Source organism: Taudactylus pleione, unplaced genomic scaffold (assembly GCF_031769625.1).
Source record: "Taudactylus pleione unplaced genomic scaffold, aTauple2 ptg000026l, whole genome shotgun sequence".
NCBI lineage: Eukaryota > Metazoa > Chordata > Amphibia > Anura > Myobatrachidae > Taudactylus > Taudactylus pleione.
The window spans coordinates 10,542,180-10,559,508 of NW_028284428.1; the positions used below are offsets into that span (position 1 = coordinate 10,542,180).

Genomic DNA, 17,329 nt, shown 5'->3' on the forward strand with positions numbered 1-17,329 from the left:
CTGGTTTTGGAAATACAGGGGACAAAAAGAGTAGGGGTCCCTTCCACAGAAAATACATTGAAAAAGCCGCAAGCCACATAAAATGTGTTTTAAAAACCTCATCCACATAAAATACATTTTGAAATCCAGAACCACATAAAATACATTGAAAAAGCAAGATTCACATAATACTTGACATACTTCAGCTCCTCCATGTGTCACTCCAGCCCCCTTCCCTTGCCATTCCAGCCCACGTGTGTCATTGCAGCACCCCCCCATTCCACTGCAGCGGCCCCTCATGTGTCACTCCTGCCACCCCCACCCCCCCTGAGTTATCTCAACAACCTCTCTCTGCCCCCATAAGCATGAAAGCAGGCATCATCCACCCAGCTCTCAGGCTGAACTCCCCCTCCCACTGGCTCTCAGGCAATAGTGCTTATTATGTTGTATCCCATGTAGTTGTGTCCCATATGCAGTGCGCCCTGTATCTGTTCCCCTTATGATGCAGTGCCCCCTGTAGTTTTGACGCTTGTATTTGTGCCCCTTGCCCAGTGCCCCCTGTAGTTTTGCCCCTTATCCAGTCCCCCCTGTATTTGTGCGCTTTATGCAGTGCCCCCTGTAGTTTTGCCCCTTATCCAATCCCCCAGTATTCGTGCCCCTTATGAAGTGCCCCCTGTATTTGTGACCCTTATGCAGTGCCCCCTGTATTTTTCCCCTTATGCAGTGCCCCCTGTGGTTTTGCCCCATATGCAGGGCCCCCTAAAGTAGTGCCCCTTATGCATGGCCCCCTAAAATAGCGCCCCATATGTTGTTGTTAGTAGGCAATGGTTTCCTCAGCATTTTTGCTGTACGTATGATCATTAAAACAGAATTAAGCATTACCAGACTCAAATCAAAGCAGTAATGTCATTTGAGAGGGGCGTTATCCCATTCCCAATTCTGTACTTGTAATAAACTGTGCTGATATCTTAGTGAGTTTTATCCTCACATCACTGACAAGCCTCTATCACAGTAAATGCCCTGGAGCGATAAGTCATCTGAGACGTTGAATACACAGACAGGTTTGAAACAGGTTTTTTTTTTATCCTAATTTATTGGCAGGTAGTAATAATTAAGCCAAAGAGCTCTACTTAGAGGTATAAACAATGTGCCCTAAGCCAAGTAATTAATTCTGTTAATAAATAAAATATGGGAACATTATGTTGCCACTGCTCTTACGTTACTGAGTCTCCCTTTGCAAAAAGTAACTTTAAAAAGATACAGATACTTTCATGGTATATTCCAGTGGTTTTCACAATGTGAGCACAGTATAGATGCTAGAGATTAGCAGAGTACTTCCCTGAGTTCCTTGAGCTCCAGGATCGGCTTCACCTCTCATCCTCATCCTTCTACTGGTACCTACAACTGCGCCACTTCTTTAATTCGATTATCGAACCTCGCAAACCCATGCAGCCCTTGATTACTGAAGCTTCATGTTTGCCCAGGTCCCCACCTCTTGGCCTAATATATATCCACTTTTTAATTACTCCTTATTAAACATGGCCTATCTGATAAAGAACCCCACGAATGTCGATGGTCAGGCGGATGTGGGGGAGACGTTGGAGCCAAAGGAATGCTGGAGGAACTGTGGCATGTCTGGCACCCTCTCCCACATTTGGTGACCTTCTCGAAAGTTCAACTATACTGGCGTAAAGTTTTTCATTTAATACGCGCTGTGACCAGTGTCACTCCCCCAACTCACCTTTCCTATGTCTAAAGGTGCCCATCCACTAAACGATTAAATTGAGCGATTGAACGATAACAATATCGTTATCGTTCAATCGTTTGCAAATTGTTTGCAAAAATGTTTAAAATGACCTGCAATGTGTGCTTCTACTGGTCGTTTAGACATCTATCATCGTGCAAACATCCTGGACAACCTGACGATAACGTCAGGTTGAGCATGTTAGCAGATGATTGATGAGCCTACACTGAACGACTGCTTGCTTAGTGTAGGCTCATCACAGACTGACAAACGACTGCACGATTAGAATGTCGTAATCGTGTAGTCGTTTTCGTGTCTGCTAGTGGATGGGCACCTTTACTCTCTCGTCCACTTCCTCACAGTCCTAAGGCCACCCAGAAATGTATTAATTGTATCCTCATCGCAGCCAGACATCTTATAGCAGTCAACTGGAAACAAGTGAACCTACCTACGATACCTGCCTTGATTAATAAAATCTGGCAAATATATTCCTATGAGAATATCACCAGTATACTGCATGACCGACCAACGCCCTCGCTTTCTTAAGGTATGGAGCATTTGGCTGGCCCATTTTGATGCCCGCGCTTCGGTTCATATTTGAGATCTCGTCTTTACACCACTCCTAGATTGCCCGATACTACAGATGCAACCCCCAGGGTCCCTCTTTTTCCCCCTGTTCCCTCCTCCCATACTAACACCCCCCGATCTTTCCTTTTCCCTTTATGCCCCCTCTGTTTTACGAATTGAGTAAATCACTCTTTTTATACCTCTCTCTGTGTATATTGCTGTCTCAAATGCAATTCATCTAAATACTTTGTTACCCTGATCCTTCCCACCCTTTTTTCTTTTTCTGTACCCTCTTCCTTCAGCTTATTAATACAAATAATAACATTCTTGTTAAAAAATAAAATGAGCAGAGTGCAAACACAAATGCAGTGTGTCTGCACGCCAAAGCAACTGAATGAGATTTGCCTATGGTATCCCTTAGGGCAGGGGTGGGGAACCTTTTTTCTGCCGAGGGCCATTTTGATCCATATAACATTCATCGCGGGCCTGTTGCAGACCACGCCCCCTCCGTGTAATGTCACAAGGGGACGGGGCCACAATTGCCAGTGATTACAGCAATGCCTGGAGCATCCTGAGGATGCTCCGGGGAGCTGTAAGGGCAGCAGTGTGACCATCTGAAGCGTCCTAAGGACGCTCCAGGTGGCACTGCTGCATACATTCTGGCCACAGGGTGCTATTATAGGCACCCTGCTATCCAGATGAGGCTAGCAGAAAAAAGCTCAGAGGACCAGACCAAATGATTCCGGGGGCCTTATACGGCCCACGGGCCTGAGGTTCGCCATCCCTGCCTTAGGGTATTTGCTGGTATGTAAGGTAACCCAAAATAACACTGTTGAAGCATCCACTGCTCTCAGTGAACCAGGATTTGCTCACTCACGCTAGATGTCTACAATAAAATAAGGACATAAATACAGTACTCTGTGAATGTCTGAGAGCAATTGATAATCTACATAGACTATAACTGAAGAAAAATGCAACAATTAGCACTTTTTGTAGTTTAGCTAGAGAAATGTTAAAACACAGAATTTTTCTTCTGATGGTTATGCAATTAGTAGTCAAAACCCCCATGCCAAAAGGGCAACCTTATTACTAACTGAGTTGTAACCAAGGCAAAGGGCTTAAATCCAGATGCACCGCGATTCAGCAAGACTAAATAAAGCGGCCGATGTACAGTTGAACGCTAGTCGCCTGTAACTGCTGCCACATTGTGTACACAGGCAAAAATGTGCATATTGGTCCACACTGTGTATAGGGTTGTGCACATCTCTGCAGCCGCACAGTCCAGAACCTTATGTTTGGTGTAACATATGTCCACATGGTCAGTGCGCAGTTGCACGTGCCCTATCCTTTATATATGCAGGATTATTTATGCATATGTATAACTCTGCTTAGCCTGCAATTCCAATGACACGCCCTCACTGATTTACATGGGGGCACTCATGGCCATTAGATGCAAGTGGAGATGCAATTAAATAATGTATAAATGTACATCCCCGTGTTTGCATACTCTCGGCTCCGGAGCATGCAGTTTGAAAAAACAATCCCCTAAACCACTGGTTCTCAAACTCGGTCCTCAGGACCCCACACAGGTCACGTTTTGCAGGTCACCCAGCAGGTGCACAGGTGTATTCATTACTCACTGACACATTTTAAAAGGTCCACAGGTGGAGCTAATTATTTCACTTGATTAAGTGTGGAGACATGGAAAACATGCACTGTTTGGGGTCCTGAGGACCGAGTTTGAGAACCTGGGCCCTAAACTGACTTACGTTCAGCACTTGGTATAGGTAATTGATAACATGCCCATCTGGCACCAAATGGGTTCATTTTCAGTTCACCAATAGCCTGTAGAGTAAACCGCGGGGAATTGCTTGATCTTATGTTTAGATTATTATCACGTCTAACTCAGGCAATGATTGTGCGACCAGAGCCCAGTTGGTTGAAAGCAGAATAGTATTTGTTTGCCTACTTGATATTGAGCCTGATTCAGAGATGGACGCAAATGCCGTCACAACTGCGTCTTTGTACGTAGCGGCTGTGCAAAAATATGCAAATCTCGCAGCTGCTGGGATTTTTCTTTCAGATGCGCACCAGCGGCATAACAGATCTCCCAGACACAATCATTGGATGCACATCAGTTCAGCTGATCATCAGACTTCTGAGTAACCTTTTTGCCGCTCACAATGGCTGGTGGAACTAAGATACCAGAGCCTTTACAACTGTGTATGGGATCGCAGTAGCTACCTCCGTTACCGCCTACAAACAGTCCCTGACTGTCAATCAATTTGTGAATAAGTCCTCTCTGCGACCTCCGTCACAAGACCATCGTAGCACATGCACAGTGCGACTCCAATGCATGCGCAATAGGAAAAACATTAGCCATTTGCAAAAACATCGGCATTGTGTCCATCTCTGAATCAGTCCCATTGTTCTAGAGTCCCTATAAAGCAAAACTCATCTTATTATTGTCACAATCCATATACAGATATGTCCACATACATCTATCCGTGCACTACAAGCCGCGTTACACACAACGGGTGAGCGCACTGTGACTCAGTAATGCAGAATGTCTTTTCGTGCAACTTTTTACCTTCCATTGTGTCTTATTGTCAAGTGATGTGAATAGGATGCACAAGCAGCTTCTGCTGATTAAAATGATATGCGGCATGTCTATATTCTGTGTGCGACTGTGGGTGCATCTGCATGCGAAACGCTACGTTACAGTGTACAGGGCTAGATGTATGTGGACATACTGAAAAGCGATGGTTGTATCTTTATGTGCAGTAAATCAAATACTCTATTCCTCATAGAGAACATTATTCCCCTTTACATTCATGAATTTGCATAGGAATTGTTGGGTTTGTTTAGATGAGGTAAATATCATACAGTAACAAAACATTAATTTATCATGAAATATGTTTGCTTAGCATTACTAAGAATATAAATGTAAAGAGTAAGTCAATGTGTGTTTCAGGAGATTCTTGTGCAAAGTAGAAATATTTAGCAAAAACAGTCTGTATCTTATATTTAACTGTTGCTTAGGTACAATCTGTAATAAAGTGCTTCTTTGCATCCAAGTCCCGATCTTCTGAAGCCTGAAGACATGCAGACTTCTGGTTACACCTGGCCTCCAATGGTGAGTAACAGACCCAACATCATCAGGATTATAGTAACTAGCTTTTCAGGATACTCAGTTCTTGTGACCGGATGACCTCACTCGTCACCTGATCACTGATTAGTTTTGATCCCCACTGGACCTTGGGATTTCATGGATTCCCTGTTACTGACTCTGCCCACTGTGCAGTGGGCGTGTGACATTGCTGCCACCACCAAACTTCTTCCATCAGCATTTGGAACCATTGTGTACAACAAGGCTACTGCCGCCGGCACCTGGAACCGCTTCTGCTGCGTATGCGTCGACGAGTTGCAGCCACACCTCCTGATTGGCGTTGGCTGATTCCCCCTGATCCCTCACAATGGACCAGGCTCTGCACAGTAGCTGGGAAAGATTTCTGGACTGCACAACCTGACTATATATATAATGGGAGGTGCTACCTGATGAGACTAATTGCAGGCACAGAAACAGACAAATCTCAGGTGCACAACTCCAAATTATTAATAATATATATAAATGCAATAAAATTTTGCAATCAATAGAGGTTTTTAGCATAACCATGGCCAAGGTTATGGGCCTACCCACCATATTAAGCCAAGCTGCCCTGGGGCAGCTTGGCTGGGCCAGTTTTTGGGGGTCCTGCGCTCTGGATTTGAACCCTAGTATGTTAGGGACCTACCCGAAAGAGGTTACCTGGATATGGTGGGTAGGCCCATAACCTTGGCCATGATTATCCTAAAAACCTCTATTGATTGCAAAATTTTATTGCATTTCTATATATTATTAATAATTTGGGGGCACCAAATTATATGGGGATGAATTTACGCCACTGCTTCCAATACAATTTTCTATGCATCAATCAGTTTTGATTTCCCAGTCTTAACACCTCCAGTACTTAGGGGCATTTTACTCAGAGACACACGGAAGACCCCTGGAGTACATTTCAAAGGAAAGCTTTGTAAACAAAGCTTTGGCCACTAGGTCAGGATAATTAACATATCACTTCCAATGTCAGGATGGCAATTCCTATTACAATAAAATACTCTTAAACCATATTCCTATAAGTGCATAGTCTATTAAATATACTCTGCTTTATACACCAATGCATTGCAGATCAGCTGCAGTGCTTTATAGCAATATATATATATTTTAATACAGTTTATTATAAACCATGTGCAGTGTTTGTGCTTTTAAACTGTGTCCACACTGGGTCTTTAACTCTTTCAGTGCTGGTGGTACTGTGAGCTGCTCTCCCAGTCCCCCAGCACTCTGCAGTACAACCAGTGCGGGCTCCCTTAGCCCTGCAGTCTGGGACTGCTGGGGCTCTCCTAATAACCTTGTCACAGTGCTGGGTGTCCGGGGAGCTGGCTCTCCCTTTGCCCCAGAGTGCAGCCGCACTATACCCACACTCACCCGATGGAGCGCACCAGGGGTTAACATACACCATTACCGTGGCCGCCGGAGCAGGTCCGGGATGCGGCATATAAAACATTAAAAGCACACTTATTAACACTTGGCGCCTACGCGCCTACGGCCAAGTACACATTTACAATGGGAGCCTAACGCCTATACAATTCAAATATGGCGCTGCAGCACAGGGTTAACCCCTTCAGTGCCGCGGCCGCCATTAACCACGTGTGGCTGGCCTCCAACCACAGTTCTATCTGCCAGTTTTGTATAGATTACATGGTGGTGGGTGCCTGGCATATATAAAGTACTGCATATAGTCACAGTTTGGATTTCATATTTACTCATTACAAAACTCTATTATAAAATGTGTATAAACGGTGATTAGATATAGGAAATGTGTTCTGTCTGTAAGATAAACCCTCTAGGGGTAGATGTTCTAAGCCTTGGGGAGAGAAAGTACCAACCAATCAGCTCTTAACTGTCATTTTTCAAACACAGCCAGTGACATGGCAGTTAGAAGCTGATTGGTTGGTACTTTATCTCTCTTCACTTTATTTCCAAAGATTAGTACATGTCCCCCAAGACTAGGGACAGGTGTTTGTGCATCAGTGAATAGGAGTCGGACGCAGCGCTATGTCGGTCACAGTGGAACAATATTTTTTGTCTGCGCAAGAGTTTGCAGGGGGCTGATGCAGCAAGGAACGCATGCTAGCGAGGATATGCTAATCAATGCAGACGCACGGAGACCGCAGCACAAGATGCAGACGCCCAGCCGATATATAGAGGCCGCCCATCTCCCTTTACTCATAGCCTGATCGGTATGCAAGATGGCGTAAACATCGGTAACCATCGGACTCATGCGCACAATAGTGATTTACCTGACCTGCCGCAGGATTATGCCCGCTTCCTGTGTCTAGCTTACGGTATGGCTGCGTATGCCGCCCCACTGCCTTTATTATGCACGCCCCTATAATGGCGTTATAACGCCTACGTTCACCTGACCACCCCCCGTCACCACCCACAAATGGTACTTCCTGTCAATCAATATCGGAAGGGTCTGCGTGCACATGGTGTGTAGTTTGCATACCATAATCTGATCGCACTGGCTAGTTCGCACACGGGCAGTACGATGTTTGCATGCGCAGAGCAAAAACATCGGCCAAGTGCGTGCATACCTGAGCAGCAACAAGGAAGTGCCTAATCACACACATGGAGATGTAGTGTCTTATGGGAGTGTCATGGGTGTGTTGCTGATAGTGGTTGCATTCAGAGACGCGGGAACGTTCACATAGGAGGCCATGTTCAGGTGGATAATCTGCACCTGCCATAGGGCTGGTGCAATTTTCGATGGTGTGACCGATGTTGTGTCTAGTCGCACCAAGCAGTGTGTGAGCGTCATTGACACTGACAGTGGCACTGACACTGACTCAGGCCTTGCACATTGACACTGACTCAGGCCTTGCACATTCAGACGCATGGGTGTACACTAAGGAAGGGCTTTGTAGCAACATTAGCATAAAGTCGCAGACGCAGCGGTGCTAAAAGACACGGACCCGGACCCGGCCGTGTCCCACTCAGAATCAGGCCCTGATTGTACTCATTTTATGTTACTTTGTTGCTAATTTTTGTAGGGACTTGTTCCAACACAAAGATTGCTTATGTTGTGATAACTTAATATATAGAAATAAACATTATTAATGTTTAAATGATTTGCCAAGTACTAATAAGTAATATTATATAATTTTATTAAGTTTCAATAATATTTTTTCTAACTACAATGCTGTAACACAATGTATTAGTAACTTTATAGGATGAGTACATATGTATTGCAGACAATATACTGCTCACCCCTGGAAATAGAATGTGCCACTACCCCTAACCTAGGGCTGTTACCCGCTGCCTCATTACCTGGTGCTACTCAGTTCTTTCAGCCTGGAAGAAGGGGAAGGGTGTGAGCATAAAGACTACTCACAAGCTGCAGACATCACCTCCATCGCCATTTTGAAGTGGCGTACTAAATTTATCTGTAGTTTCTCTATTATACCCCATTTACACCGACTGAAATATCCCGGGTTGATGCACGTGAACGCGCATAATCCCGGGAATCTAGTCAGTGTGAACGGATCAACCCGGGTCCAGTGACCCGGGGATCTGACCCTGCTCCATTGCAGGGTTGAGCGCGGGTTGTTCCCGAGTCACCCTGCAATGTAAACAGCACGGCCCGGCTCACGATGACCCGGGTCGCGCCGCATGCTGCCTGATTCGGCTTCAGTGGCGCTTGGAGATGACATCATCTCCAAGCGGCCACTGCAAGCAGCGCCTGCCTGAGCGGCATGAAGCAGCGCATCCCACCTGCTCTCCCTGCCTCCGGACCGCTATAGGATAAGGTAAGTAGGTCGCGGAGGGGGGAGGGAGGGGAAAAAGCGCTGGTCACCTTCGCCAGGCAGCTGGGTCAGCGCTGCAGTGCTGCTGGTCACTCGTTTTCAACCCGGGTCTGATCCGGGTTGAAAACGAGTTCCAAATCCTGGGTCAGACCCGGGGATTTTGGTGTAAAAGGGGTTTTACAGAGCTGACAGTACTCCAGGAAAGAATTGTCTGCATGGCATACTTGCCGAGATTTATTGTCCCCTCTGGGAAATCCCAGAGGATGATATATAGGAGAGCATTGAGCACCAATAGGAGGAATAACGATAACATAATTCACCACAAATTGCACCGTCACAACCCCAGACTGCTTCCGTATTGCCCACTACACTTGGGAAGTAGGTGGGATTCGGGAGACTGGTCTAAACTCTAATGTAACAGGTGTGTGAGAACTCCCCAAAATTCCTGAGTCTCCCAGGCTGACATTCTGGAACAATTAGACACATTAGTAAAATATCTTCTATAGATCGTAGGTTTATCTTTAATATTTTACATAATAAGTATGGTACAAAGATATAAAATGTATTTGCAGAGGAATCAGAAGCAGCACATTTCTAATGCTGTATGAAATAATGGTCACCAGTCAGTGACTTTATCAGTGGCTTCATGTGCTCTGACTGATTGGCTATGAGACCACTTGAATTGCACAAGTCAACTGACATCATGTCATCCTCCCAGGTTGCTGGTATATGTAATAGGAACAATACTGGATGCAGCTGGCTGTAACTCACTAAGCTTACAGAACAAACAATTCAATTCTTTATACTGTACATTAGCCTATTCCTGGATACCATGGGATCAAAAAAGTCATAATCCGTTCTGAAAACTGATCAGTAAACTTTCCAAATCCTGTGGTGATTACCAGCACGCCTCCAAGTGGCTTTTAAGCTTAGGAGATGTGTTTGCTTTTCACTTATAAATGCGTTCTCCTCCATTCACTGTACGGTGACCTTTTCAAGTGACTGGTGGTGAGGAAGTTTTAATTAATGCGAAACGTGAGGTAAATACTTGTTTTATCTGGTGGTAAGTTGACAAGCTGCTTATCATTGTAAAACCCTCTTAGTAAAAATAGATAATGATGAGTCTATTCTTCTCAATCCTGTTCCACTTTTCTAAAGGTAGGAAGCGCAATGCATTAGGTGCCCATATATTGTATTTATCACAGCTCAAACAGCTTGTTATCTTTTACATCCTTTATGTCACCCTTGTATTTGTACTTTTCAACTAACTTATTTGTAGTAAAAATATTGTTGTTGCATTACGTAGCAAGTACCATACAGTCGTACTTCTCTCTCCTATGTTCCTTTCAAAGGAAACTAACATGTATTTTCCTATCTTAAGTATATTTTACTCTGTATATTTGTTGGTTAATGAGATTACTACAGTGTACTTAGGTCTAGGATTAATGGTATATGGAAGTGGATGCAAAGTGCAATTCTTGTGGCCAACTGAGATTTAGTAAAAATGTTGACAATGACAATGTCCTCATTAATAATGTCAACATTGTTAAACTTTTAACAACGTGTCGACATTCTCATAATGTTGTCATCAAATGACTGTTGACATATCATACACAATAACAAATGCATACACAATAACAAATGGGATGTAATCAAAAGGTTGAAAATGTCAATGTCTACATTCATAATGTCGACATCATAGTGTCGACAGTATGATGCCGGCATTGTTGAAATGACGACGGACAAGTCAGAATGTCAACATCTTATGGCTGTCAACATAGAGCAAACAGTAAATGGAATGTAGTCAAAAGATCTACAATGACAATGTCGACATTCATAATGTCGACATCACAATGTCGACAGTTATGTTGACATTGTTAAAATGTCAACAGGCAACGTGTTGTCATTGCCGGAATGTCTACAAGTGAAATATCGATATTGTTAGACTGTTGACACTAGGGTTAGGCTGCAAGCGGGAGGGTTAGGCTGCCAGTGCAAGTTAGGGTTAGGCTGTGGGGCGGGTAGGGGGGTAGGTTAGGGATAGACACTAGAGGGAGTGTGATGGTAGGGATTAGAGTTAGGGATGGGGGAGAAATACTCACCCCATGGTTTCCAATGTTCTGTGATATTACTGACAGTAAGTTAAAAAATGTATATTTTCTTTTTACCTGTTAAAACATAGAAATCAGTAAAAATCATGACAACCTCTTACAGTACTAATATTAATATAGCATTCAACGCATCAGTTGTTTTGGTCTTAAGTAGAGTTATGAATTTTTTATTTTAAACCTTTGACCTCCCTTTTCCCTCAAGATGGTACTAGATACATTTTTGTATACATATAGCTAGATAAATAATGTGTCACAAAGCAAAAGGAAATCAATGTTTTTATTATAGTGACAGAAAATAATGTTTTCAAGGTTTTCGTAACTCTGGGGATGTCCCTAAGAACGCCTGAGTAATTCACAGAAGCTTGTTATAATAATGAGGTATCGGTCCCTAGTGAGACTGATATGCAGTCCAGACATTTAATATTGATCTTTGTGGGCCTAATTCAGAGTTGTACGTAAACCAACCGTGTTCGGAAATAAATGCAGATTCCTGCCTGCATTCAGAGTCAGTCGTGCTCATGTGATGGCACCGCCCCCATCCAGAGCCGTAACTAGACTTTTTGGTGCCCTGTGCCAGAAAGAGCATTGGCGCCCCCCCTCATTTTTCAAAGGGACATAATGCACCCAAAAAAGGGCCATGGCTTCATGGGAAAGGGCCAGGGAAGAGATAGGATAGGCCAGGAGATGCTGGGGATGAAATAAGAGGAAGCTACAAGCAAGAATGATAATAAACAGAAATTTGACAGGCCCAAACAGCGCCCCCTGACCTGTGGTGCCCTGTGCCATGGCACCGGCCGCACTACCCTAGCTACGACCCTGCCCCCATCCATCTGCTGGTGAAAGCAGTCATCAGCTTCAGCATGCGTTTACACCAGCAATATCCTTGGTGAGAGAGATCCTTGGTGAAATAGTTCTCAGCATCAGCATGCATTTACACCAGCACTATCCTCGGTGAGAGAGATCCTTGGTGAAAGCGGACGTCAGCATCAGCATGCATCTGCACCAGCACTATCCTCGGTGAGCGAGATCCTTGGTGAATCCCGGGATATATACACAGCATTTGTACATTGACATGACCATATGTACATTGACATGACCATTTGAACCTGTGGGGCAGGTGAGCGCTGACTAGGATAACACTTTTTAGTGTATACCCATATGATATAGCAGAAAGTCTAAAATAAAGAAATGGAATCAACTTAACAGAGAATGACAATGAATTATGGTGAAGTCATGGCAAAGAGCAGTTGCCGATAGCCTATTGTTGGTGTGAAAATCATCAATGTAGATTACAGCTATAAGGTGACCCATCCCTAAATTCATCACATTTCTTTCTATCACATTTTTAGGAGGAATAATATTGGAGACCGGGATAAAGCCCTGCATGTGATGCTTCAGGTGTTGCAAGCCTGTGATCACCCAGCTCCGGATATGTTCTGCCTGTGTGGTAGGATATATAAAGACACTTTCCTGGATGCTGACTGTAAGGATACTAAGAGCAGGGAGAGTGCTATAGAATGGTGAGAGATTTATTTTTCAATCCATGTCAATTTTTTGTAATGTACCTCAGGTAGTTTTTTGGGAGATGATACTTTTCTTTAACAAGTCACTGGAAGGAATATATAGATGTGTCCACATATATCTATCCTCGGTGCCCTACAAGTCGCGTTACCAATAGCGGCTCCAGGCACGGGCAAGCCGGCCCGGAGCGCTACTGTTTCCAGAGGGCGCAGGAAACGCCCATCTCCCACCCAGCACTATAGGACATATTTAAGCTCAGGGGGAGGGAGCGGAGGAGGCAAGGGGCGGCAACACAGGACGGTGCTGGGCGCAGCACAGCCTAGTGCCGGCCCTGCGCGTTACACATAATGTTGGAGCTCCGTGTGACTCAGTAGCGCCGAGTGTCTTTTTGTGCAACTTTTTACTTTAAAATGCGTCTTATTCGCACAGTGACAGATAGCACAAGCAGCTTCTGCTGATTAAAATGATATGCAGCATGCCTATGTTCTTTGTGTGACTGCGGGTGTCAGGGCCGAATTGAGGGCCACATGGGCCTGGAGCTGAAAATGACCAATGGCCTATTAGGAGAAGCAGAGTAGGTGTGATCAGTGCTGTGTTTGTGGGTGTGGCCAGTGCCATGTGAGCATGTATACCCCTATACTCTCAGCCACAATGTCTCCATAAATATGTAAAAGAAAAACAAATGCTTCATTTTGTGTGGTAAATAGAAATACAATTTTACTACTTATGATTTATGGCTGACCGTGTGGAGAGCAGATGGCCAGTCAACATCTTGTTGTCATGACAATGGGCCTATTTTTATGTGGAGGCCTGGAGCTCTAGCTCCATCCACCCCATTGTTAATCTGGCCCTGGCAGGTGTATCTGCATGCGAAACGCTACGTTACAGTGTTACAGCCACTGACACTGTAACGTAGCATTTCGCATGCAGATGCACCCACAGTTGCACACAGAATATAGGCATACCGCATATCATTTTAATCAGCAGAAGCTGCTTATGCATCCGATTCACATTGCTGTGTGAATAAGAAGAATTTGATGGTAAAAAGTTGCACGAAAAAAGACGATGAGCACCACCGAGTCACGCCACGGCATGGCGCGACTAGAAGGGCTGTTTAACGCGCAAGGAGGCTAGATATACTATATGAGGAGGCATCTGAATACATTTTTTGTAGTCATGAATTATTAGTACCTCTTTCACCAAAAACCCGGGTCCGACCTGGGTTTTCAGACATGGTTCCAACAAAGGTCAGACCCAGGTCAGACACCATTTACACAGCACCATCGATCTGGGTTATTCTCAGGTCAGCCCCGTTCACACTGAACCTGAGACTTTCCTGCTAAACTTGTGAGGTTATAAAAAGTGGGAGGTGACTGCTCCACAACCACCAATCAGCTCATTTTAAGCATGACCCCGGTCGGATAACCCAGGTTGCACCATTTACAATGCACCGTTACCCAGGTCCATCCTGGGTCATAGCCTGGTAGTTACCTGGGTTGGATTGCCGGGTCACTTCACCCGGGTTATATTTCAGGGACCCTTTTACACTGAGCTGCGACCCGGGTAGACCCAGCAAAAACCCAGGTTTTTGTCTGGTGTAAAAGGGGTATTATTGTGATGTTACCAGTGCGTGGACAACAGGGACACTAACATTATATTTCAAATCGAAAAAAACAGAAGCAAGATAAGATTTTGTCTGGTGCACTGATAGGGTCAGAATGTCATGATATCCAGTTATTTCTCTGAGTTAATGTTAAAACATAACCTTTATTTTTATGTTTCTTAAAATAATAATTGCTAGGTCCAAAATTTGAGGCAAAATATAATTAAAATAAAGAAATATAAGTAAAGTGTGTATACATATGTAGAAAATAGTTTTAAAGTGATTTAAAATGCCACCTGGCGCCGGTATGTTACACGTACTTAATAGTACCCGATGCTTATGTGGTGTAGCTTATTACGTGTATTCACAGTGTCAGTATTACTACACTGTGTTAATATCACAATTTGCTTGCACCAAAAAAAATACTTATAAAGTGTGGAGAGTGTGTTATTGGGTACTTTCAATGTAGTTCCAATATATTATTATTTGGTTTTAAGAGGAGTATATAGAAGGGACAATTTTTGTTTTCACTTTTAATATATGTCCTCTTGAATTCTGCAATATTATGTAAGTATGATGAATATTTTTCAAATGATGTTGTTTTCACCCAGCGGTCAGAATATATATTATTACTGAATACAATGACTGTCCTTAATATCAGTGGGCCTGATTCAGAGCCAGACGCTATTTGCAAACGGTCGTTCAGAAAAAGGGGCCGGCTATTTAAATTGAGCGCTCGCTCTTTGCGGTCTGTTGACGCCTCTATGTCCGAGCGAGCGAACTAAATATGCGCTCGCTATTTTGTAAAGACGCCCCCTGGCCGCTCGCATCCTACGTCATCTACGCTATTTATTTGATTAATCGAGTACATCGAAAGGCGTCTGAACTGCTCGCAGTGCTTGTGGTTGGATTTTCCTACCGCAATCATGCGAACAGTTCAGGCTAAGAGACAACCAAGTGACGTGGTCGATGACGCTGCTTTGTTAATTATGCACTCCCTTAAAACGCCCGTTTTGACCGTTTGGCACGCCTGCGTTCGGATCTCCACTCCCCGTTTTCAAGCACCTTCCCCTGTTACCACCCACAAACGCCTCATCCTGTCTCTCAAATTATCAGGCATTCGCTATTTTGCGAGCACACAATTTCCGACCGCAATGACTGGTTCGCGCATGCGTATTACGAGCCGTACGCATGCACAGTTGTGCGAACATCGCTCGGAGCGAACGAGTGGCCGCTTACGAGCGACTCTGAATCAGACCCAGTGTTCTTAGACTGCTGGTGTTTGTTGCTTTTTACTAGCAACAAAACTGCAACAATTCTAAATGAAGATACACTTGCAGATATGTTTTAATCACAAACCCCTTCACAGCTCATGTATAATATGATCAGCCACTAGTTCCACACTTGTTCAGCAGCCGCCCTTCATATAGTTATATTTAATTCCTTTTCTGTAGTGCTGCAGTGTTTGTTATAGAGTGTGTATGATCTATGCTGGCTTAACAGACTCGTGTCTCACAATCCACCATCTCCCCTCATACATGCGGTTGGTTGTCTGTTAACTGTCTCGGTTTGTCTGTTAAAGTCACTAGCAGCATCACATTTTCTCCCAACACAAACAATCCCCCCAAAAGCCCGGGTTTACATATACATATAAAAAATAATAATTATGAGATGGAATTATTATTATTATGATCTTTTTGATCTAATATATTCCTGAATCTCATATTTTAATATAATTGTATCCTCTTAATCTATTAAATGTGTTTAATATTGTAAAATGTATTGTTTAGGTGCTCTAGTGAAAAGTTGAAAAACTTATATTAAAGTGTGAATAACTATCTGTGAAACAAACCAAAAAGAGTGGGCAACCCTAAAACTCTGCGCACTCCTTATAAAGTAGCACACACCATACAGCAAAGAAACCAATACAATTCTATGAATATAGTCTTACTGCCCAAAGGGGATGTTCAATGTGATGGATGCAGTTGTAGTTCTTCTTGTATGGAATCTCGCCGAAAATGGAAAAAGAGAACAAACAAGAAGAAAATTATATAGTGTAGTAATTCGTAAAAAGTCTCTCAAATAACACAAATAAGTGGTGATTTCTTCCTCTGAATATGAACAGAAAGGATGATCGTACCGCACTCACGTTCAAAAACTATGACTTCCACATATAAAGGTATCTTTAAATCAGATGGCCTCGTCACCACTGTGCAGCATACCAATAGTGAAGTTCACCCATGCAAATGGTGTAGTATAAAAAAGGCGGGCGTACCCCAACTCACACTGATCATAAATTCATAAGCCAATAAAGGTATCTTTGAGCTTCGACACTTCTATTCGTTGTGGTTGATGACTTATCCTCTTACTCTATACCAGGGTAGTGTCTAGACACTACCCTGGTATAGAGTAAGAGGATAAGTGGTGACGAGGCCATCTGTGGCAGAGTTTGCCAAACAACATCTAAAAAAGCCATTACAGTTCTGGAACAACATCCTATGGACAGATGAGACAAAGATCAACTTGTACCAGAGTGATGGGAAGAGAAGAGTATGGAGAAGGAAAGGACCTGCTCATGATCCAAAACATACCACCTCATCAGTGAAGCATGGAGGTGGTAGTGTCATGGTGTGGGCATGTATGGCTGCCAATGGAACTGGTTCCCTTGTATTTATTGATGATATGACTGCTGACAAAAGCAGCAGAATGAATTCTGAAGTGATTCGGGCAATATTATATGCTCATTAACGATACTGCCTTTGAACCTTATAAATACCCCTGCCTATACCTTCTAATAACCTTCCTATAAACCTCTAAGGGTGACGCTATTTTGCGTATGCAGTCATACAGTAAATAAAGACTCCAGACCTAGAACCTGTGGTTCCAAAGCACAAA

The 17,329-nt window shown here is 43.7% G+C and overlaps 1 protein-coding gene across 6 annotated transcripts in view; it reads left to right on the plus strand.

The window, feature by feature from the left end:
- MAP3K15 (mitogen-activated protein kinase kinase kinase 15) overlaps positions 1–17,329 on the plus strand; it is a 266,385-nt gene that overhangs the window by 143,395 nt on the left and 105,661 nt on the right. For all 6 annotated transcript variants that reach the window (XM_088451616.1, XM_088451618.1, XM_088451617.1 and 3 more), the window contains one exon: positions 12,660–12,830. In XM_088451616.1, coding sequence (XP_088307742.1) covers positions 12,660–12,830 — 171 coding nt within the window. The remainder of the gene's footprint in view (positions 1–12,659; positions 12,831–17,329) is intronic.